This window comes from Berghia stephanieae, chromosome 8 (assembly GCF_034508935.2).
Source record: "Berghia stephanieae isolate SIO BIC M18660-M18661 chromosome 8, UCSD_Bste_1.3, whole genome shotgun sequence".
NCBI classification, from domain to species: domain Eukaryota; kingdom Metazoa; phylum Mollusca; class Gastropoda; order Nudibranchia; family Aeolidiidae; genus Berghia; species Berghia stephanieae.
In genome coordinates this window covers 44,341,500-44,367,662 of record NC_088367.1, presented here as the reverse complement: position 1 = coordinate 44,367,662, position 26,163 = coordinate 44,341,500, and the positions used below count along the sequence as shown (strand labels likewise).

Sequence of the window (26,163 nt, the reverse complement as noted above, 5' to 3'; positions counted from 1 at the left end):
GATCTGAAACGAGGACACCCTGACCAGACCTGCCAACCCTTCATATTCCAAAAGTGGAATCAGAAGGTCAGAAAAATAGAAATTTTGAGACAAAAAAAAAATAGGAATTTCTTAAAACAATGGATAATTCTGTATCGAAACAACTACCAAATTTTGCCACCAAACAAATCTTCTTCTTCTTCTAGGTTCCATGCCTGGTCCAGGCTTCGGATACTGCATGAATTATCTCTCTCCATTCCTCCCTGTCTCTTGCTTTTTCAAACAGCTCTTGGATTGTTAGGTTGGTGAAGCCCTTCAGTTGGTCTACGAGTGTTTTTTCTTTGTCTCCCCCGGGCGCGTTTACCAGGTATTTTTCCACAACTTGCCAGGTATTCATTCTGTCCGAAAAAGGATAGTTGTCGATCCGCTATTAAGGGCATTAGTTTCCTTTGTTGGTATGTTTGTTTTAGCACTTCTTCGTTCGTTTTGTGTGCAGTATACAATATATACCAAACACATAAAGACAGTTAATGGAATGGGAAAGGGGAAAGGAGTGTAACTAATATTCCTACTTAATTCCCTTTTGGCATTCATTTTTTTAAAGTTCACTTTTTAATCCCCTCCCCCCCCCCCCCCCCCCCCCCCCTCTGCCGAAAATTGGAATTTTAGAGACGATCGCAAAAAATGGAGATGTCTGGTGGATTCACTATGTGCCTCAAGGCCTGTAGAGGATTAAGTAAGTAAGTAAGTATTAAGCTAGATTGCCACTGCTTCTTTTTTAGTTTGCCTTATTTAACTGATAAAAAACTGATAAACACGTTTTTTCCCCCTCTAGTTTCTTAAAATAACTAGTTATTGGAGTATTTTAGTGGCAAAGCTAATAAAAACGAAATTTTGCCATATCCTTATAAAAACAAATATTGATAAAACCTGTTTAAGTGGCAGGCCTGTAAAAAACATGATACATCTTTGAAAAACTTTAAACCAAGACCATTTTTCCCCCCTTTATTTTGAAAAGCAATGATGTGCATTGGTTGTGAATTTATAAAATCTTGATTGTGATTTTTTCCCTTATTCTAATGCAAATTCTGTAAAAAAAATTATTCCGTCAACGAGAGTTCCTCGGAGAAGAGTTCCGACCATGACCCTGATGACCTTCACCTCTCGGTCTCTCCTTGGCCACGCAGATGTTGGACCGGGATAGAGACTTAGACCGAGATCTGGCATGATTGTGCGGGTGATGATTACTCGACGACGATGACGTATATGATGATGATGATGATGACGCCATTGTGGTTGGCATCATTGTGGATGACTTCAAATTATCAACTCTGTTGCTACTGCTAGTGACGATATTGCTTCCGTTTGGGGTGAGGGACCGAGATTTTGTTCGTCTCGATCTTTTTCTGAGGAATAGGTATATAAATGGAATGTTGAAATGAAAATGTAAAATCAATGTAAAAATTAAAACTCAAATGATCAAATTCTGGATATAAATAAAAGAGGATCAGAAAGGAATAGAAAGAAGAGATCTTATCAGTACTCAAAAAAAATTGTCAACAATAGTGTTCATATTACAAAAACAACAACAACATAGTAATAATAATAATAATAATAATAATAATAATAATAATAATAATAATAATAATAGTAATAATAATAATAATAATAATAATAATAATAATAATAATAATAATAATAATAACAAAACATGGTGTGTATCAAACTATAGAGAGAAAAAAGAAAAAAAAATAAATAAAAAAGAGCTTCAATATAATTTACAGTCTAGATTTTAATGACAACAAATCTCAATTCTATTCTCTTACACACCTGTCACACAAGACATAAATACTGAATCTTGTTGCCAAGCCTCTTATCATTTGTGCGGCTCTGTGGTCTGGTGGTATGACACTCGCTTTCGGATCGGAAGGTTCTGGGTTCGAGTCTAGCTCGGCGCATAGTTGAGTCCTTGGAAAAGGGCTCTTTACTCACATTCTCTCACCGTACTCAGGTGTAAAATGAGTACCTGGCCATTAACCGCGTTGTTTTTGTCCGAAAAATTGTAATATCGCCTGACAGGCGTCATGTCCCGTCCTATGTGTTAAATGTTGCTGTTGACCAGGGACCCCTTGTAAAGCGCTTTGAGCACATTTTCGTGGATATTGCGCTATATAAAAGCTCCAAAAAAAAAAATTTGTAAAACAAAACAAATAAACAATCTTAATAAACCTGGCTCCAGCCACAGTGCAGCCCTGCCAAGGGAGCCATTTGGGAAAAGGTTTATTGTTACAGGTACAGGCAAATTATTTTTTGTTTTTGTTTGTTTTGTTTTTTAAGGGTTTCACGGCGCTTGCAACACATTTAGGTCATATCAGCGCCAGAAAAAAGGAATAAAATGGGATAGTAAAAAGTTTTAGAATTACAATTAAAGCACCCAAGAGAAAGTAAGACAAAGGGGAACTGAGAACAAATAGGGATCAGATGTAGATTCCAAGAGCATACCACCAATGTACTCAGTTTGAGATCACCTACAAGTCTCATCCGGACACAAGCACAAGATCCAACAAAGAGGAACACACTCAAATGCTTACATTATACCTTCAAAATAAAAATAATAACACATAACAGAGAGATGATTTACAAGGAAAAAAATATCTTCTCCCAAAACAATAACTTTGCATTTGACTGTTTCCCTCCCAGCTAGGACTCCGGCCAGCGCCAGGACAAAACCAAGTAATCTCATTCTGAGACAAAGGCAAAAAGCATGTTGGAAAACAGATATAAGGGGATAGAAGACACAGTATGTACCTCTCTGCCCGCTATGGGAGGTCAGGATCCCCACCCAGGGGAAAAGGTTTATTGTTACAGTTACAGGCAAATTATAATAGATACCAACATCAGGGCTTGAGCCTCGGTCCCTCAGGTGAAAGAACAATATGCGCTTCGAGCACCTTTAGTGGATATTGTGCTAGATAAAAGCTCAATTTTTTTTTTAATTTTAAAATAATAATAATAATAATAATAATATTAATAATAATGACAATAATAATAATAATAATAATAATAATAATAATAATAATGATGATGATGATGATGATGATGATGATGATGATGATGATGATGATGATGATGATAATAATAATAATAATAATAATATATCTTTATTGTCCTCAAAAAGTGGCAATTTGTCATTTGGTTACACATTTACAACAATAGAATATCCGATCCACACAACCTCTCACTCCCTTCAAAATACATAAAAAATAAATAAATAAATAAACAAATAAATAAATAAATAAATAAATAAATAAATAAATAAATAAATAAATGAATATATAAATAAATAAATAAATCAATAAAATATTTTCTAAAAACTTACGATTTGCTAGCAGCTGATTCTGACCCCGAGTCGCTGTCGCTGTCAGCGGATTCAGAGCTGCTGTCACTGGAAGATGACGAAGCAGAGCTGGAGCTGTCAGAATTAAAACCCGTCGGCTTTTTCAGATCTACACACTCTGCAACGGCGGCCACCTCTGGACGAAGAGCCTGTGAGGATGAGTTTGGAATGAGATGGTGGATAGTGAAGACTAAAAAATAGCAATACACAGTTGTGTCTCTCTCTAAAAACGGAGAAACTGGATTATAGCTATCTTGTAAGGATTTAATCGTTTGTTTTTTGTTATTTGTTTTTAAATGTTTAACGGCGCTTGCAACACATTAAGGTCATATCAGCGCTAGTAAAAAAGAGGAAAATGGATAGTAAAAAGTTCTAGAATTACAATTAAAGCACCCAAGAAACGGTAAGACAAAGGGGAATTAGTTAAAATAAGACACAGATGTAGATTCCAAGAGCACACTATCAAAGAGATCACCTAAAAGTCTCACCCAGACATCAGCACAAAGGAACAGACTCAAATGTTTACAAATCATATGTTGAAAATTTAAAAAATAACAATAAATAACAGAGATGATTTACAAGGAAAGAAATATCAACTACCAAAACTATAACTATACTTCCACTGTTTCCCTCCCAGCCATGGACTCCGGCCAGGGTCAGGACAAAACTAAGTAATCTCATTCCAAGACAAAGACAGAAAGCAATTTGCAAAACAGATATAAGGAGATAGAAAACACAGTAAGTGCCTCGTGCCCACGTAACTGACCTTCAGAGCCTTGATCCATTTCCGTGATAGTTTGGGCCGTCCCCTGATAGTCTTGTGCCAGACTATTGGAAAGTTGACAGTGCTACAGAAATTCTGTGTGACTGCAACGGTGTCGTCTAGATTAATGACTACATGCCACCAACCTCCTGGCACAAACACTGTTTCACCTGGACCCTGGAGAATCTCCAACTAAAGAGAAGATTTAAAGTTAAAAAAAAAAGACAGAAAACCAAGTAGCCAAAATAAAACAATGTAGAAGTAGAAGTAAACAAGGAGATCTTAAATTTTAAAATTTTAATCTTATCCGACATTTTTCCCAACAAGCATATCAATATAAATTTTTTTTTTTAAACCGAACGATTTCAAAAACAATGATTTCTATGTTAAGACATGTTAACATTTTTTTGCGTTTTTTTTTTTTTGTTTAAATCTATCTTAAAATTTGCTCTATAGGATATAAACCAAGGATAAAATGTCACCACTGGCTGAATATGGCATCATGTAGGATTCGATATAAACCATCAATCAAAAATTGAATTTAAAGTTTCTTTATAGTTTCTTGCAGTTTAATGAAAATGATAAAGGCATATCAATTCACATTATTTTTTCCAATTCAAAATCAAAATACAAGTATCAGCACCTGGCTAACCCTGGAATAATATAACATTCAAGTGTAGACCTATACGCCCAAGTCTTTAAAATTTTTGCAGGCGTATTTTTTGTTAATAATAATAATAATAATAAATAAAAATAATAATAATAATAATAATAATAGTAATAATAATAGTAATAATAATAATAATAATAATAATAATAATATATGGTTTATATATAGCGCCTTCCCCTGTATCTCAACAAGCTCAAAGTGCTTAACAATAAACAAATAAACAAACCAAAAAAAAATGTCTGTATATATTATAATATGTGTGGCTGGCTAAGAAAACCGGAAAGATGCGCAAATTTCATAAATTGAATTATGTCTGCAGTAGTGTAGACTACTTTCTGATCATTTATCACTTTAAATTTTCTGTCCATGTCTATTAGAACCCAAGTTATGAATTTTGTTCTGAATAAAATTTGTTGCTATGGGAAACACTTTATCTTCGATTTTGGCTCATATCTCGAATCGAAGCTTTCCGCATCTTCTTGGGTTTTCTCAGACAGCCTCACATGTTATAATTATCATATCTGATCAACTGTGTGTAGCTTACAGGCTTGTATTCACTGGGCCAATCAGGACTGATGACTTTAGGATAGATGTGGGTAAACCAAGTGACTGCCTCATCCTTCTGCTTCCCTCCCATCGAACTCGTCACCTTGAGCAGCTCACGTGGTGTGGAGGTTGGAAGGAGACACCACCTGTAGAATAGAATTTGATAGGCTCGTGATGTTGTATGTTGCTACTATGTATGTTTGTTTTTGTGTTTAAGGGTTTTACAGCACTTGCAACACATTTAGGTCATATCATCGCTAGTAAAAAGGAAGGAAATTGGATAGTCAAAACATTATAGATGAACAATTAAAAGGACTTGAGGAAAAAGTAAGACATAAGGGAAAGGGTCTTTTGCTTGTTTGTTTGTTTTTAAGGGTTTTACGGCGCTTGCAAGACATTTAGGTTATATCAGCGCCAGTAAAAAGGAAGAAAATGGGATAGTCGAAAGCTCTAGAATTACAATTAAAGCACCCAAGAGAGAGTAAGACAAAGGGAAATTGGGAACAAATAGGGATCAGATGTATATCCAAGAGCATACCATCAATGTACTTAGTCTGATATCACCTATAAGTCTCACCCAGACACAAGCACAAGATCCAACAAAGAGGAACACACTCAAATGCTTACATTATACATTCAAAATAACAAATATAATAATACATAATACAGAGAGATGATTTACAAGGAAGAAAATATCATCTCCCAAAACAACAACTATGCATTTGACTGTTTCCCTCACAGCTAGGACTCCGGCCAGGGCCAGCGCAAAACCAAGTAATCTCATTCCAAGACAAGGCCAGAAAGCATGTTGGAAAACAGATATAAGGGGATAGAAGACACAATATGTACCCCCTCCCCACTAGGGGTAAAGGGTCCAAATAGGGAACAGATGTGGATTCCAAGAGCAGACTATCAGTGTATTTAGTTTGAGATCTCCTAAAAGTCTCACCCAGACACCAGCACAAAATCCCACTAAGAGGAATACAGTCAAATTTTTACAAATTATGTTTAAAATAAAAAAATAACATAACTATATATTCGACTGTTTCACTCCCAGCCAAGGACTCCGGTAAGAGTCAGGACAAAAGTAAGTAATCTCATTCCAAGACAAAGATAGAAAGCAAATGGAGAACAGATACAGGAAGATAGAAGTCACAGTCAGGAACCCACCCAATCGTTACTGTGTAGACAGAGCTGCCAATCTGTGAAGCCAGAAAATCAGGATTAAACTGTTTTTAAAAAAAAAAAAAACACAAAATTTTTACTTTAAAATCTTGACTTTTGTAGCGAATGGTGCCTGTTTAGACGGGGTAAAGCGCTATAATAAGTGCTATTTATTAGTATAATTATTACTATTATAATAAACATCTATAACAGACAAAAAGTAGTTTTATCCTTACAATCTATTTTTGTGTCAGCCCCGATGCAATATAACAAAGACCAGTAAGTCTTTGAAAATGAAATTCAATAGAAAGCAATAAACTTCTATTACTCCTTCCACTTCCATGTCCTTTTACATGTGAAGCAAGTGCCCTACCAACTGAGCTATTGGGATTCTCAGATTAATCATATTCCTTGTCTAAATATTGCTAATCTATCAATGACAAAAACCAAAAGAAGAAAGGGGACTTTATAAATTATAGCAAGATTTTTTGAGGGCCAATAAAAATAAAGATAAACGGAAAAGCCCAGGAAAAAAAAAGAAAAAATAACCCCAATAAAACAAACAGAAACAAAGCGGGAGTTGACAGTTTTGAGTAGAATTGTGGTCTTGTAATCAAACCGCAACCTAAATGAGCCACCTAGAGAGAATTCTCTCAGGAGAGGTATTTTACACATGTTTTCCTCGTGACCAGGTAGCTGGGCAAGGCGGAAAGAAACTTTGCGATAGATTATCATCTAATCCAAAGGATATCAAAGCAATTAATAAAGAACTGTAAATAATTCATTTTTAAAAAATAAATAAATTAAATTTTTTTTTTTTTAAGGAAAAAAGATAAACTGAAATAATGCTATATTGAGAGAATGCAGTATCTACCAAATTCAGTCCCTCGATTGACGGACAAAGAATAATTACAAAGACCCATCCACACGGGACTGGTATCTCAATGTTTGTGGCTTATTGTTTTAATTTTTGTATGACTTTGGGAGGGTTTTTTGTTTTTTTCACTCCTAGAAACCATCCAGCCCTAAAAAATAGTGTTCACACATGTGTGCTGTCCTCTTAAAAGTGTTCACTGTGATGGACACAACTAAAGGACAGAATCTGTAACAAACGCATTCCCCTAATTCTCTCTCAACTGACCGTTTATATCCGCAGACTAAGGCATTCCAGGCACTTGTACCCAGGGGATCGATGTGAATGCCTGTTCCTGAACGGGCAGGACCCATCACAAACCATCTGTGAGATTTGGGGATAGACATAGATGAATACATAGAAATACACGAGAACCATTGATGACAAAACACATTGATGACAAAACATATTGATGACAAAACACATTGATGACAAAACACATTGATGACAAAACACATTGATGACAAAACACATTGATGACAAAACACATTGATGACAAAACATATTGATGACAAAACATATTGATGACAAAACACATTGATGACAAAACATATTGATGACAAAACACATTGATGACAAAACATATTGATGACAAAACACATTGATGACAAAACATATTGATGACAAAACACATTGATGACAAAACATATTGATGACAAAACATATTGATGACAAAACATATTGATGACAAAACACATTGATGACAAAACATATTGATGACAAAACATATTGATGACAAAACACATTGATGACAAAACACATTGATGACAAAACACATTGATGACAAAACACATTGATGACAAAACACATTGATGACAAAACACATTGATGACAAAACACATTGATGACAAAACACATTGATGACAAAACACATTGATGACAATACACATTGATGACAAAACACATTGATGACAAAACATATTGATGACAAAACACATTGATGACAAAACACATTGATGACAAAACACATTGATGACAAAACACATTGATGACAAAACACATTGATGACAAAACACATTGATGACAAAACACATTGATGACAAAACACATTGATGACAAAACACATTGATGACAAAACATATTGATGACAAAACACATTGATGACAAAACACATTGATGACAAAACATATTGATGACAAAACACATTGATGACAAAACATATTGATGACAAAACATATTGATGACAAAACACATTGATGACAAAACATATTGATGACAAAACATATTGATGACAAAACATATTGATGACAAAACACATTGATGACAAAACACATTGATGACAAAACACATTGATGACAAAACACATTGATGACAAAACATATTGATGACAAAACATATTGATGACAAAACACATTGATGACAAAACGCATTGATGACAAAACACATTGATGACAAAACACATTGATGACAAAACACATTGATGACAAAACACTATTCTAAATAAAACATGCAGACCTGCCTAGTCCTATGAAAAAATCGTAGAAACACGAATTTTTGGCTCAGCCTTCATAGCTTCTTTGACTCAATAAATTTTGAAGAAAAGGAAAGTTTAGTTCCTTAGAACCTATATTCAGGCCTTTGAAGCATTCTTTTTTTTATCATGCTAAGGGCAATTTATTTATTTCTAAAGCTATTTACTTAAGTGACTTTAATTTCCCTTTGGAAACGAGACCTGCCTACTTGAAAACTTCAAAATCAGTGACCAGCAAAAAAATCATCGGCAATAAATGGTCAAATTTCATTAATACATTATAGTAATTAGTCCTAACATTGCTGTGAAAATAAAAGGGAGAGAATAAGCTTAAATAGAAAAAAACAAAAAAAAAACAAAAAAAAAAAAACAAACGAAAATAAAACAAACCTGTAAGGAGGACGTCTTTGTTCTCCCGAATATTTGAATAAATCATCACGGAAATATTTGGGCACTTCAAAGTCTTCCAGTAACCGGCGACGTTTTGGATGCTGGATGCAGGAAATCATCAACAACAAAATATTGAATTTACAAAACTTTCAGCACGGCAGTGAAAAAATTGAATGTCTGAGCTTTTACAACCAGAAATTTAAAAAAAAAATGCTGAACAAAAATTAGATTGCATGAAAATATAAATTGAAAAGTTACTCAATGAGAAGAAAAAAATATCTTCAAATTATGTTCAAAGTTGTTGTAAAAATAGCAAAGTCAATACAAAGTAGCGAATAGCTGTGGACTGTAGAAAGAAATGTACAAAATTACAATTATCAACAGATTTTTAAAAAAGAACAAAATGCCAAACATTCAACATTTCAGATTCCAAAAAAAAACCCCTTCTTTAGACAATAAAAAAAAAACACAACAAAAAACAGTAAACATATTAATATATTCCTTTGAATCCAGACAGATGACAGAAAAGTATTTTGTATAAATACTTTACTGCCGTCAGTCTGGATTTAAAATAAAGTATTGTTTATACAATTTTTGTTTGTGACTGAAAAGGGGTTTTGTTTAGACCAAAATGTTGAAGCTGTTTCTTCCGATTTTGTACATTATTTTTAAAATAAAAATAAAAAATACTTTCAAATTAACAAACAGATTGAATCTGAAAGTAAAAACACTCCTAACACTACTAGTCACCTTTCAAAATAACAGACAGAGATTGAATCTGGAAGTACCAGGACTGAGACACACATATGCCTATCACTACTCCAACTACTACTACTCACTTAAAGAAAAAGTCTAAGCCTACACCATTACACAGAAAATAAGTAATGGGAGAATTACAATTTGAAAAAAAAAATATCTTTTATTTTTTAACCTACAAAAAAAAAAAAAAAAAAAAAAAAAATACCTACTTCTACTTCTAAGAAAAATTCGTAAATCTAATATGATTGTTTGGCTTTGAATTTATAACAACAAGATTATCATTAATTAATATAATCTAGAAGAAAACAACAGCTTGACACCAGAGCAATTGAATTGAGAATAGTGAAGCATCAAAATAAATCCTATGGGGAAATTGTTATATTACAAAGATAGTTACATTGGCATTACACATGTACACATACACAAAAATAATTTAATATATAATTATATGTGGGCAGATTGTATAAGATAATTGATCAAAATCTATATTCAAGTAGGAAAAATCAAAAGAGCCTCTTACCTCCCCAAAACTGCTGTCAAAAATATACAAAGGACTGTCGTCCTGAGTTTGATTCATATACTCCACAAAATATTTAAGTTTGATTTTCACAGAGTAGCCGTCATCGTCCTCTCCACATTTAAAACGCTGATTACGATATTTCTTGGCCAATCTCTGTCAAATGAAAAATTGGAAAAAAAAAAAAAAACAAACTAAAAACAAGGCCTTTGATATTTATTTTTTTTTTGGTTGTTGTCCCATGAGTAAACTTTAGTTAATTTTACTTGTTTTAAAAGACTGAATTTCTTGTCAAATGAAATAACTTACAACAATCTAGGTATACGGTTGGTCACGGCAAAGCTACCTTAATCGATGGGATAACAAAATACAACTAAGAAATGAAAAGAGTAGAGAAGCGCCAGAAGACAATAGAGAATAAAGCAGTGTGGGGGAAGGTACAGCAACAGTTGGATCTCGGATTCAACTTCCAGCGCTGCAAATGTTTTAATTCTATACCTTGTCCTCTGACACTTCTATTCTATAAATTTCTTGTCATTATCAAAAGAAGTACCTGCTCCACTTACTTAAGATAATATAAGATAGAATATACTTTATTGATCCTTGTATGGAAATTATAATTCTGTATCACATCACAATTCGGTAATATTAAAAAAATAAATTATATCAAATGTAAATATATTAAATAAAAATTGGCAAAGAATATTAAAAAGTCTGAAAAAGTACAGTGGAACAACAAGCGGATATATATATATATTATGGTGACCATGTGTCGATTATACTTAAAATAAAATTTATCTGAAAATACGACTTAAATCAATGGCCTCAATCACAAACCACACAACTCCAAGAATATGCTGTTATTTTCTAATTCTAGGTCAAGATCACTCAGCAACCGAAGACACATCCTGTATATAAATATTACAGGGTTGCCAATTCAAAAGGCAAAAATTTACTGAACGTTTACACAAACACATTGACCGACGCCTATCCGACCCCTGAACTCCAGTAAAAAGACGTTATGTGCTTCCTTTTTTTCTTCGGTATAGCAGGTAATTGGAAAATATGCTGAGAGTTTATAAAATACTGAATTTTGTAAATATACGGAAAATTGGCAACCTTGATATTAGGTTGAAAAATCCAATGGAAAGGATTTATTTTGACAAGCGACAAAATCCTTGACGTCCATTGGCTCTTTATATTGCTCGTGGTTTTTACAATTATTCTGCATAGTTGAGTCCCCTACCCAGTTGAACGATGTGGATGAAACCCATCAAAATTATACTGATAAATTCATGAATTAATTGAAGAGTGGTATTCCACAACTCCCTTAATCCGTTTGTTTCGCATTTTGAGATATTGAGGATTATTTCCCCTAAAATTTCTCATTCAGTTTGTTATTTTATCATATTTAAACTTCAAATTCACACAAATCTAGGGAAATTCTTGTGTCAATTGATGCTTAAAATAAAGTTTACGTTTCAATTCATGTCATGGATGGAAAATCTCAAAAAGTAGAAAAATCGACTTAGCGAGTTTTGAAAAACCAGTGTTCAATTTTATCTAAGACCACCACTGTTAAAATTCATACCCCAGGATTCCACTTATAAGAAGCTGCCCAGTCCGTCTGACCGTTAGTGATGACCACAGGTGTGTAAGTTCTTTCATATTTCTCTCTAAACTCCTCCACGGAGACCTGTGAGGCATCCACTCGTAGAACACTGTCTCTCACAATCTCTTTTCGAACATCGAACTCGTGAGCATAGTTATGCTTGTACCAGCCATGGTGCTCTTTTGACAATTCTGACAAGCAGTTGAAAATAAATAAGAAAAAAATAGCAATTTTACAGATTGATCAGTCATGCAAGATCTACCACAAAATAAAAACAAAAAAAATATATAAAAACCAGAACATCATCAATCATTATAATAATAACAATGATTATTATTATCATTATTATGATTGCTATTCTTCTTCTTCTTCTTAATATTACTATTATCATCATCATTATCATTATCTTTTTTATTATTATTATTATTATTATTATTATTATTATTATTATTATTATTATTATTATTATTTCATTACTACTATTAACATTACTTTATCATAATAATAATAATAATAATAATGCTGAAAACTTATATAGCGCTATAACTCCGAGACACCAGACTCTAAGCGCTTATCATCAATATTATTTTTTAAAATCATCACTATTATCAGTAAAGCAGAGCAGAAGCCACCTGTCCATTTCTCTTTACTACACTAGGTTATCAGACCTGCTACTATAAGACCTTTAAACTTTAATTTATTAAAGTAAAGCCATTACGACGCCAAGTTTATTGTCACATGATGTAGATTTTTTTCTTCTTCTTTTCTTTAATATTTTCGCCATAAATTCACTTAATTCTATCACAAAAATTATTAACTTTTCTTAACACCGATAGTTCACTTTCTGGTTGAATATATGTCATTTAGAGACAAACATTTTAATACTAAATTTCTTATTGAGCTTGAGAAACGGTTGGTGGGGGGTGGGGGGGGTCAGATAAAAAAAAAATTCCACTGCAGCCAGGATTAAAACCAATCACTTTTCTTGTGAAGCAAGTGGTCTATTAATTGCACCGCCGGGACCCCCAATTTTCTGCCTACTATAAAACAACAACAAAAAAGAGAAAATACTACTAATAATATTTTTTTAAAAAGGAATACACTACTAATATAAAAAATGACAGAAAGAAAGGAAGGAGAAGAAGAAGAAAAAAAGGCGTTTTATGAACTATAACAGGTGCAATTAATTTATATCAGCTGACGTGAATTCAAGAACGAAAATCTGAAATTCAGAGACTGATAATAATATCAATACAAGGCTTTTAAAAAATAAAAAATCAAGACTAACAACTACCAAAAATTAAAAAAAAATAAAAATCAATCAATAAATAAATTTATAGAAGAAAAAAACTCCACCCCCTACTTACCAGCAATTTTCAGAATTTTCCCCAAAACTTCACACCCATCCATCACAAAAACAGACAGTTCTTACTCAAACATAAAAGCAACAAGCACATTCAATACATAATCTTCTTCGACAATATGCGCTCTATTACTACAGAATGTCAAGTTTTTATAACTGTAGCTAAAAGAAATGAAATCTGGATGAGAAAAGTGACGATTTTCCAATAGGTGGTAAGGAGTTAAGGATAGAGTAAACAGAAAGTAACAGTTCCAACAATGATAATACGGTTTTACGACGGTAAGCCAAAATCTTGGTCTCCCTAGCCATTTTATTTTGGCAAGATTTTATACTCCCAAGACACTTCCATAAAGTTAAGAATAGCAGAAGAGAAGGGATATTTTCATAATTGTAAAATCATAAATAGTCGAGTTACAGGTTTGAAGACATTGATATATAAGTCTTAAGAATAATAAAAATAAATAAATAATAAATGAAAATCCCTTTATTCATCCCCAAGGGGAAATTTGTCTTTAGGGTCTATTCCAAGGGAAGACTGGAATAACCCAGGCGTCAGCCGCAGTGCAGCGCCGCAAAGTGAGCTAGGGCTCGGTGACTTGCTCAAGGCCACACAACGCAGCGGCGGGTGATCGATCTCGTTACCTTTTGGGTACAAAGCAAAGACCGTACCGCTGAGCCACGCTGCTCCTTACTATTAGACTGCACCAAAGAAATATATATATGACATTATATATACAAACCTGGCCTTGCCCTTGATTTTGCATCACGAATTCGCTTACGAACCCGGTGTTCCATGCATAGACTGTCAAAAGATCTGAAATGAATTATTAATTGGAAACAATTGGATAATTTTAGTGTAGTTGGTAGATATCACTCTTCTGACATTCATTCATGCATTTGTGACAATGTCATAGAAATAGAAAGATCTGCTCTCTTGTCAATTTAATTTTTATTTCAAAACGTCTTAATACAGACCTACTTGAAAATTTAAAAATTCATAATATTTATGAAATAAAAATTGTAGTCGCTAAAAACTTAAAAATATGTAGCCTGGAATTAATTTTCATTTTCAACAAGTTGTAATGACTTTGGGATACCCATAAAGTTCAGAAACTGAAGCCAAAATTTTGTAATTCCATGAATTTTTCGCAATTGTAGTAAGTACTAGTGCACAATGTCTATTCTGACGGGTGTTGGGATCAGTAGGATTTACCTATTCTCCACGGGTGTTCGGATCAGTAGGATTTACCTATTCCCAACTGGTGTTGGGACCAGCAGGATTCACCTTTCCCCACTGGTGTTGGGATCAGTAGGATTTACCTATTTCCAACTGGTGTTGGGATCAGTAGGATTTACCTATTCCAATCGGTAGAATTAGGGATTCCCAACAAGGAACAAGCCGGCAAGATTGTACGTAGTCACATGATCGGATTTCATTGTTTCACGTCATTTTCATTGAGCATTAGGTAGCTAAAGGAAATCACTGATTTTCTTTTTATTTAAACTTGATTGTCTTGTAACTATAGCCAAGATGGCTAGTAGTAGTAGGAGCACTAGGCACTAGCCTATGTGTGATCATGTTTGGTGTCATGTTGAAATGATGGTTCAACATTCTATTTCCCACTCTCACTAAACGACACGGCGAAGTAGGCCTGTGTGGTCTACATCATTTTGATTGGCACCACAATGTGTGAAATGACCCCCCCCCCCCCTCCCCCTCCCCCCCCCCCCCTCTCAACTCCCACCCCAATCTGCTTCGCCTATCAATGAAAACAAAAGGATAAAAGAAAAGTACTGGCTATGCTAAAATGATTTAAACTGTTCCTAAAGAGACTGAAAATTACATTTTTTACCCCAGCATTTTCCCCAGTTTGTGGTTTATAGAATCACTTTCCAAATAATTTCCAAAACACTGGTTGGAAATAAGCTCAGCAGCAGCAGTAGTAGTAGTAGTAGTAGTAGTAGAAGTAGTAGTAGTAGTAGTAGTAGTAGTTAGTAGTAGTAGTAGTAGTAGTAGTAGTAGTAGTAGTAGTAGTAGTAGTAGTAGTAGTAGTAGTAGTAGTAGTTTAGTAGTAGCCAGGTCTGTTACTGTTCACTGTTACTGTTGTTCACTCAGTCTCAGTAACTAAACACTATCTCTAGATAACAACACTCACTCTGTTGTCATGTTATCTATTTCTATGCATTCCGTTTTAATTTTAAATAATTCATTATCAATCTCAAAAAATATTTTAATGTGGGATTGGATGTTTATACATACAGGGTTGTTCAATAAAATAAGTGGTGCATATATTAATTCCATTGACTTAAAAGTAAAAGTAAAAGGACCCTACTTTTTTAGCAGTCTCAGTCAGACTGTCAGGAGTAGGAGTCAGCGGCGGAGGACAGATGTCTGGTTCTGATTTGGCATTATGGCTCCCCCCAGAAGCCCAGAATTATAATATAAACGATTGCACATATATAGTCTATAATGTATTTGACGGACAGTGTGCATGTGTCCATCCCAATTTCATTTTATTGACAATACGTGATGAGATGAAACTGTGACTGAGTCTGAGAGTGAGCAGAGAGATGGCTATGTATGGAGAGACAAAAGACATTGATTTCATTGATGGCATGATTAACAATCTAAAAATGCTTTTTTTATATATACATAAAGGCATATTCTAGCGAACATTTAAGATGATAAGATTATTGTTTCTATTTACCTACCTTTTCAAAATAAAATATCAATCAATTTTAATATACAGATACCACACTTTGAACTTGATCTGATCGTTTTATTTCGTAATTCGTTTATTGTTGGGTTGGAGTATTTTTTTTTTTTTTTTTTTTTTTTTTTTTTTTTTTCTCGGCGGAAAAACGTGGTTGAATTTATAATTCGTTATATTGTATCTGTTGCGCCTTTGAATTTTTTAGAGCATATCCAGTAAACGTGCTCAAAACCGCTTTACAAGGGTCCCTCGGCAACAGCTACACTTAACTCTCTAATTTTCAGCTATTTTGAGGATTTTCCCCAAAAATCACACCCAACTTACAAAAAAAAATAATTTAAAAAATAGATTTTTATCACTCAAACACAACAGCAGTCAGTTCTTGCGAAACATAATTTCTTTAGCAAAACATGTTCTACAACACACTGCTCATTTTCTTTAAATTTTATGACGTACAAGAGAAATTTGAAAAAGAAAAATGTTGGTTGTATCATAACGAATGTGACGATTTTTCTATAGTTGGTAATAATAATAATAATAATAATAATAATAATAATAATAATAATAATAATAATAATAATAATAATAATAATAATAATAATAATAATAATAATAATAATAATAATAATAATGATAATAATAATAATAATAATAATAATAATAATAATAATAATAATAATAATAATAATAATAATAATAATAATAATAATAATAATAATAATAATAATAATAATAATAGATCTTTATTGTCCATAAATATGGCAATTTGTCATTTAGTTACACTTGTTATAACGTTAAACGATAACTGTAACATTGAACAGATATTTCACTCCTACTTATTTTCTCTCTCTCTCTCTCTCTCTCTCTCTCTCTCTCTCTCTCTCTCTCTCTCTCTCTCTCTTTCACACGTGCGATATACACAATATAAACATATTCATTTCGTTTTCAATTTGTTACGATTGTGGCAATTCGACACCAAAAATTATCATCATTATCAATTGGTCAGTTAATCTTACATTAAATAAATTAATCAGTTAATCAGTCAACGAATCAATCCTTGGTTTTTCTGTACCATATGAAATATTCAAATTTTTTATTGCTGATGGAACGAACGTTGATTTATACTCAGTGGCGGTTCTAGCCTATTTATAGTGGTCGGGCAAAGATGATTCGGTCATATATATATATATATATATATATATATATATATATATATATATATATATATATATTTATATATATATATATATATATATATATATATATATATATATATATATATGTATATATATATATATATACGCAAATAACTAATGTAATTAACGACATTTAAAAATAAATTATAGTTCATGTTTATGTACCAACCTATTTATAGATTAAATCCATTCGTCGAGTCTTTGATGATGCAAAATGATTGATGATCATGTCGTTAAGTTCAATTTTGGACAACCATTGTTTATGCACGGACATCACAGTGAGCGCATTCAAGCGCTCTTGTCCCATGGTATTCCGCACACATGTTTTGATCCGCTTTAAAGTACTAAATAGCCGTTCACTTTCTGCGGTGGAGACTGGTGTTGTTAACGTAATATTTAACAACGTTGACACCATTGGCAGATCATCCTCGAGGTCTAGTTCAATTATTTCCTTTAAAAGCTGTTGCGAGCTTTCTAGCAGTTGAAATATATTGTTGGAATACACGGTTTCAAGTTCGTTTTCTAATCTCTTTTTGTCTAAAAACGGGTAATACTGGCAGACAAGTTTTATTTTCTCTAAAGGTTTTGATTCCACGTAAGTCAAAAATTTCATAGGGTTCACAAGTGAAAATAAGGATATTTGTTCATATTGAGAAAATCTTTCCTCTATTTGAGTAACTACAATATCACAAGCCTCTTTTGCATGAGCGATTAAATTGCTTTGAGGTCTTCTTTTTGACTGAGTATCGGTTGAGCAAACAATTTCATTAAAGAGACTGTCAACATCTGATCTTATTTTTGAAATATTAGATTTGAAATCTTCAACGCTCTGAATTATATCTGGTCCGGTTATTGTTCTGTTTTGCAGGTATGCAAATAAAATGTTAGCATGGCTAAAAATCCTATTAAAGAGGGTCAAATAAAAATTGAATTCCTCAGTATTCAGGATTCGTTCGAGTCCAACAGCTTCGCGCACCGATATAGCGTCCCAACCGTCTTCAGTCTGAATTTTCCTAAAACATTCAAGTAACTCTTCTTTTAAATCTTGAACACTAGAAAGGCACCTGCTCTGAAAATTCCATCTAGTTTGTGCTGGTCTGGGAAGCCGACTAGAAGTGATTGATCTTAAAAGATCGGCGCGTTTTGGGGAAATTGAAAAGAATGCTGAAAAGCCATCCAATTGGGCAAAAAATATTCTAATCGCTTGAACTGCTGAGCACGCTTGTCTCAATATTAGATTTAATTGATGCGCGTAGCAATGAACGAAATGTGCGTATGGAAACCAATGTTTCATCCGAACGTGCACTCCTGTATTTTTACCACTCATCACATTCGCGCCATCATACGATTGAGCAATCAGTTTGTGTTTTAAATCAAATTGATCTAATTGTGACTTAATGACAATAGAGAGACCCTCTGCTGACCTATCTGTAACAGGAACAAAATTTAAAAATCGCTCATATATTTCGCCATCTTTGCAATATCTTAAAATAATTACAAATTGAGACTGATTGGAAACGTCAGTTGTTTCATCTGCCTGAACAGCAACAAATCGGGCATTTTCTAAATCTTTCTTTAAATCCTCATTGTAGACGTAGAGTACAGAGTCTAAAAGCTCATTTTGAATTATTTTTGATGTGTATTTGTTAACTGTCGCTTGGGATAGATGTTGTGAGAGAATGTTATCTGAACTTGCAAGCAGATGAATAGTGTCAATGAAAATACCTTTGTTCAAAGAACTTTGGCTCTCATCGTGGCCTCTAAGAGGGAGTTCGTGAATCGCGCAATGCTTAAGGCAATCAATGATTTTGGACAATATGTATCGATTTTTCTTCACATCTTCATTGTGTTTTTGGATAGAAAGACTATAGCTTTCACTAATCTGCCGACCGATGTCTGTACTTCCTAAAAATTTGAATTTCACAGCATTGGATATATGTGTTGCACAGGTATTATGTTTTGATAAGCTTTCAGACAAGTGTTTCAAATCATCAAATCCTGTTGTTGACCAGCAAGATTTTCCTTTAAAGAGAACACAGTAAAAACAAAACAATTTCTTTTTTGCAACGCTTACAGTAAGCCATTTAAATTTTTCAAACCAAGATGTTTTAAACTTTCTTTTATCTTTAACAATGATCAAATCACGAGGCTGGTGTGGTCCAAGACGTTTTGTCTCCAACTATTCATTGAATGAAAAAGTAGACGAATTCCGAAGAAAGATGTTGTCAATTTCATTCATAATTCCCCTTAAATATTTCAACCACAAATAATCACATTCACAATGAAATGGCAATACCCGTAGCTTTTAATTATTCCAAAAGCAATCAAAAATGAATCACGAAAGAGGATACAACTAAAATAAAGTGACAAGACATAATACAACACCTTGACAATACAAGTCCATTTTGTTCACTCGAGAAATTAAAGAGATATTTTAACCCCTCAACGGCGTGATTAACATTCTGTTACATTACTGGTTTTCAGTAGTAGTAACTTTAAAGTTTTAATCGAGACGCAAAAACAGCGATATGACTCGAGTTTCATTCAGAGCTCAAATTGCATCATTTTTGGTGAAAACGATAAAACGTAACATGACGTCAAGTTTGAGTAAATTCGAACTCAATGGTTGATAGGTTAAAGTGGGGAAATTTAATCGCTTGGTGTTGTGTAGGGAAAACCGTAAGAAACACAACTGAGATAAGTGAGTGGAGCAGGCACTTATGTTGGTAACAACAAGATATGAAGTGAGTAGAAAAGTGCCAGAAGACAATAGAGAATAAAAATTTTTTTCGCGGCGGTGGTGGGGTTTGAACCTGCGACCTTAGTGGTACGACAACTCCGCCTGGCAGGTGAGAGCGTGGCTCTACCGTGTGAGCTATCCACGAACACATAAAAATATTCGTTTCAAACCCAAAGTCATTTCTAGATCCCTCTCTCACCCACTTCTTGAGATCGCCGATTCGTTCACCACCATCGCGAAATAATTTTGACCAGCAGTTAAGCTTAATAGCCAATATTCTCATTACAAACATATAACATAGAAACGATTGAGACATTGAGTATGCTCCGGTGTATGGGGTGAATTTTTAATTCAGAAAAGTGAGTGGAGCAGGCACTTATGTTGGTAACAACAAGATATGAAGTGAGTAGAAAAGTGCCAGAAGACAATAGAGAATAAAAATTTTTTTCGCGGCGGTGGTGGGGTTTGAACCTGCGACCTTAGTGGTACAACAACTCCGCCTGGCAGGTGAGAGCGTGGCTCTACCGTGTGAGCTATCCACGAACACATAAAAATATTCGTTTCAAACCCAAAGTCATTTCTAGATCCCTCTCTCACCCACTTCTTGAGATCGCCGATTCGTTCACTACCATCGCGAAATAATTTTGACCAGCAGTTAAGCTTAATAGCCAATATTCTCATCACAAACATATAACATAGAAACGATTGAGACATTGAGTATGCTCCGGTGTATGGGGTGAATTTTTAATTCAGAAAAGTGAGTGGAGCAGGCACTTATGTTGGTAACAACAAGATATGAAGTGAGTAGAAAAGTGCCAGAAGACAATAGAGAATAAAAAATTTTTTCGCGGCGGTGGTGGGGTTTGAACCTGCGACCTTAGTGGTACGACAACTCCGCCTGGCAGGTGAGAGCGTGGCTCTACCGTGTGAGCTATCCACGAACACATAAAAAATATTCGTTTCAAACCCAAAGTCATTTCTAGATCCCTCTCTCACCCACTTCTTGAGATCGCCGATTCGTTCACCACCATCGCGAAATAATTTTGACCAGCAGTTAAGCTTAATAGCCAATATTCTCATCACAAACATATAACATAGAAACGATTGAGACATTGAGTCTGCTCCGGTGTATGGGGTGAATTTTTAATTCAGAAAAGTGAGTGGAACAGGCACTTATGTTGGTAACAACAAGATATGAAGTGAGTAGAAAAGTGCCAGAAGACAATAGAGAATAAAAAATTTTTTCGCGGCGGTGGTGGGGTTTGAACCTGCGACCTTAGTGGTACGACAACTCCGCCTGGCAGGTGAGAGCGTGGCTCTACCGTGTGAGCTATCCACGAACACATAAAAATATTCGTTTCAAACCCAAAGTCATTTCTAGATCCCTCTCTCACCCACTTCTTGAGATCGCCGATTCGTTCACCACCATCGCGAAATAATTTTGACCAGCAGTTAAGCTTAATAGCCAATATTCTCATCACAAACATATAACATAGAAACGATTGAGACATTGAGTATGCTCCGGTGTATGGGGTGAATTTTTAATTCAGAAAAGTGAGTGGAGCAGGCACTTATGTTGGTAACAACAAGATATGAAGTGAGTAGAAAAGTGCCAGAAGACAATAGAGAATAAAAAATTTTTTTCGCGGCGGTGGTGGGGTTTGAACCTGCGACCTTAGTGGTACGACAACTCCGCCTGGCAGGTGAGAGCGTGGCTCTACCGTGTGAGCTATCCACGAACACATAAAAATATTCGTTTCAAACCCAAAGTCATTTCTAGATCCCTCTCTCACCCACTTCTTAAGATCGCCGATTCGTTCACCACCATCGCGAAATAATTTTGACCAGCAGTTAAGCTTAATAGCCAATATTCTCATCACAAACATATAACATAGAAACGATTGAGACATTGAGTATGCTCCGGTGTATGGGGTGAATTTTTAATTCAGAAAAGTGAGTGGAACAGGCACTTATGTTGGTAACAACAAGATATGAAGTGAGTAGAAAAGTGCCAGAAGACAATAGAGAATAAAAATTTTTTTCGCGGCGGTGGTGGGGTTTGAACCTGCGACCTTAGTGGTACGACAACTCCGCCTGGCAGGTGAGAGCGTGGCTCTACCGTGTGAGCTATCCACGAACACATAAAAAATATTCGTTTCAAACCCAAAGTCATTTCTAGATCCCTCTCTCACCCACTTCTTGAGATCGCCGATTCGTTCACCACCATCGCGAAATAATTTTGACCAGCAGTTAAGCTTAATAGCCAATATTCTCATCACAAACATATAACATAGAAACGATTGAGACATTGAGTATGCTCCGGTGTATGGGGTGAATTTTTAATTCAGAAAAGTGAGTGGAGCAGGCACTTATGTTGGTAACAACAAGATATGAAGTGAGTAGAAAAGTGCCAGAAGACAATAGAAAATAAAAAATTTTTTCGCGGCGGTGGTGGGGTTTGAACCTGCGACCTTAGTGGTACGACAACTCCGCCTGGCAGGTGAGAGCGTGGCTCTACCGTGTGAGCTATCCACGAACACATAAAAATATTCGTTTCAAACCCAAAGTCATTTCTAGATCCCTCTCTCACCCACTTCTTGAGATCGCCGATTCGTTCACCACCATCGCAAAATAATTTTGACCAGCAGTTAAGCTTAATAGCCAATATTCTCATCACATCATAAGTGCCTGCTCCCCTCACTTTTCTGAATTAAAAATTCACCCCATACACCGGAGCAGACTCAATGTCTCAATCGTTTCTATGTTATATGTTTGTGATGAGAATATTGGCTATTAAGCTTAACTGCTGGTCAAAATTATTTCGCGATGGTGGTGAACGAATCGGCGATCTCAAGAAGTGGGTGAGAGAGGGATCTAGAAATGACTTTGGGTTTGAAACGAATATTTTTATGTGTTCGTGGATAGCTCACACGGTAGAGCCACGCTCTCACCTGCCAGGCGGAGTTGTCGTACCACTAAGGTCGCAGGTTCAAACCCCACCACCGCCGCGAAAAAAATTTTTATTCTCTATTGTCTTCTGGCACTTTTCTACTCACTTCATATCTTGTTGTTACCAACATAAGTGCCTGCTCCACTCACTTTTCTGAATTAAAAATTCACCCCATACACCGGAGCATACTCAATGTCTCAATCGTTTCTATGTTATATGTTTGTGATGAGAATATTGGCTATTAAGCTTAACTGCTGGTCAAAATTATTTCGCGATGGTGGTGAACGAATCGGCGATCTCAAGAAGTGGGTGAGAGAGGGATCTAGAAATGACTTTGGGTTTGAAACGAATATTTTTATGTGTTCGTGGATAGCTCACACGGTAGAGCCACGCTCTCACCTGCCAGGCGGAGTTGTCGTACCACTAAGGTCGCAGGTTCAAACCCCACCACCGCCGCGAAAAAAATTTTTATTCTCTATTGTCTTCTGGCACTTTTCTACTCACTTCATATCTTGTTGTTACCAACATAAGTGCCTGCTCCACTCACTTTTCTGAATTAAAAATTCACCCCATTCACCGGAGCATACTCAATGTCTCAATCGTTTCTATGTTATATGTTTGTGATGAGAATATTGGCTATTAAGCTTAACTGCTGGTCAAAATTATTTCGCGATGGTGGTGAACGAATCGGCGATCTCAAGAAGTGGGTGAGAGAGGGATCTAGAAATGACTTTGGGTTTGAAACGAATATTTTTATGTGTTCGTGGATAGCTCACACGGTAGAGCCACGCTCTCACCTGCCAGGCGGAGTTGTCGTACCACTAAGGTCGCAGGTTCAAACCCCACCACCGCCGCGAAAAAAAATTTTATTCTCTATTGTCTTCTGGCACTTTTCTACTCACTTCATATCTTGTTGTTACCAACATAAGTGCCTGCTCCACTCACTTTTCTGAATTAAAAATTCACCCCATACACCGGAGCATACTCAATGTCTCAATCGTTTCTATGTTATATGTTTGTGATGAGAATATTGGCTATTAAGCTTAACTGCTGGTCAAAATTATTTCGCGATGGTGGTGAACGAATCGGCGATCTCAAGAAGTGGGTGAGAGAGGGATCTAGAAATGACTTTGGGTTTGAAACGAATATTTTTATGTGTTCGTGGATAGCTCACACGGTAGAGCCACGCTCTCACCTGCCAGGCGGAGTTGTCGTACCACTAAGGTCGCAGGTTCAAACCCCACCACCGCCGCGAAAAAAAATTTTTTATTCTCTATTGTCTTCTGGCACTTTTCTACTCACTTCATATCTTGTTGTTAACAACTGAGATACTACTGCAGTCATTAAAATGCCAAACATCAAACATTTAAAACAAAGGCAGTTGAGTATCTATGTTTTGGTTATGATAAAAGACGATAATAGCTACCTTCGCCCGGCGGTTTTGGAGGTTAGAGATGTCAAGGTGACGAGGAATAGTGCTTGTAAAATAAATGATCTTTTTAGTGATAATTGTTATCATTTCTCTTCTCAAACTTAACTTGCAAAAACAACTTGTAAATCAAAGGAGTGGTTGTGATGGTGTTGGTGGTAGATATGGTGGGGGTTAGAATTATTGTACCGGTGGTGGTAGTGGTTGGAATAGTGGTAGAGGTGGTGGTGGTGGTGGAGGAGGAGGAGGAGGAGGAGGAGGAGGAGGAGGAGGAGGAGGAGGAGGCGGTGAGGGAGGATGTAATTATGGTAGTGGTTTTGGTGGTGCTGTTGGTTAGAATGATAGTTGTGGAGACGATGACGGAAATTATATGATGATGTTGATATTGTTTTTTTTGCGATTCTAGTACTTGTAGTTAATGTTGTTGTTATTCTCAATGATGATGATGATGATGATGATGATGATGATGATGATGATGATGATGATGATGATGATGATGATCATGATGATAATGATAATAATAATAATAATAATGAATGTACATTTTTGAAGCGCTTGTGCCGAAGCTTCGAAGCGCTTCACATTGACCATCATTAAAAAAAAAAAAATACATACTGCAGTTTCGGACATACGAACAAAAGTTCACACGCATACAATTACACACACACACACTCACACACACACACACACACATACATATATATATAAATATATATATATATATATATATATATATAGACGCATAATGATGATGATGATGATAATGATAATAATACATGACATTTATAAGGCGCATTTTCATCATTGGGTGATGGTGACAACGACGATGTCGTCGACAATGATGATTACCATACGATATTACAATAAAGACAAAATAATGTCACCAATCTCTCCTCATGCATGCATTCGTTAGACTATCACAATAACGACACTACACTGTTATCCTTGCTCCTTCCCCAACCAACCCCTTGCTTCCCGCCTCTTCATCGCGAACTATCTTATGTAGCCTATGTATTAGATTCAGGACGGGCAAGTACGGAATCTGCCCACCCTTGCCTTAAACGTATTTATTTCCTTACTTAGAATTCAACTCACTCCTTTCTCAGAAGAGTACATCTCATATATTATACTAATTCAGTTGTTGAGATGAGAAAATCAAAATAGTGGTTGTATTTTATATATTTATTTAGTCGTGACTTTCGAATAAAAGTGTTTTGTTTTATTAAAGGGAATAAAATAGAAAATTACATTGTTTTGAAAAAATTTAGTCTGGCAAAAATTTTCTTTTAAAAATACAGCGGTAATAACTTAAAGAATTTGAAAAAAAACTAACAAATTAATTAGTTTAAAAACAAAAATAAAAATAAAAAGAACGAATAAGTAAACAATTTAAATAAATGAGTTTTGAGAAACACTAAAGAAAACGAGAAAAAAAAGAAATAATTTAAATGGATAAACAAATATATAAAAACAACATAAATGAATAATAAATTGATATATTAGTAAATTAATACATTTAATTCAATACTGGAACCTTCCCAAAGTCATTACATTAATGGTACCACCAGCACAAGTAAGGCAATAAATAAG

At 34.8% G+C, this 26,163-nt stretch overlaps 1 protein-coding gene across 1 annotated transcript; it reads right to left on the bottom strand.

The window, feature by feature from the left end:
• Positions 1–686: 686 nt before the first annotated feature.
• On the bottom strand, positions 687–16,349 carry LOC144978739 (bifunctional arginine demethylase and lysyl-hydroxylase JMJD6-like). Its single transcript, XM_078925171.1, has 10 exons — positions 16,257–16,349; positions 14,285–14,358; positions 12,161–12,372; positions 10,573–10,725; positions 9,294–9,394; positions 7,661–7,756; positions 5,354–5,501; positions 4,143–4,331; positions 3,359–3,525; positions 687–1,385 (listed from the first exon to the last, which is right to left on the bottom strand). The coding sequence occupies exons 2-10, from the start codon at positions 14,337–14,339 to the stop codon at positions 1,088–1,090; spliced, it is 1,419 nt and encodes a 472-aa protein (XP_078781297.1). The 5' UTR covers positions 14,340–14,358; positions 16,257–16,349; the 3' UTR covers positions 687–1,087.
• Between the last annotated feature and the right edge of the window lie 9,814 nt (positions 16,350–26,163).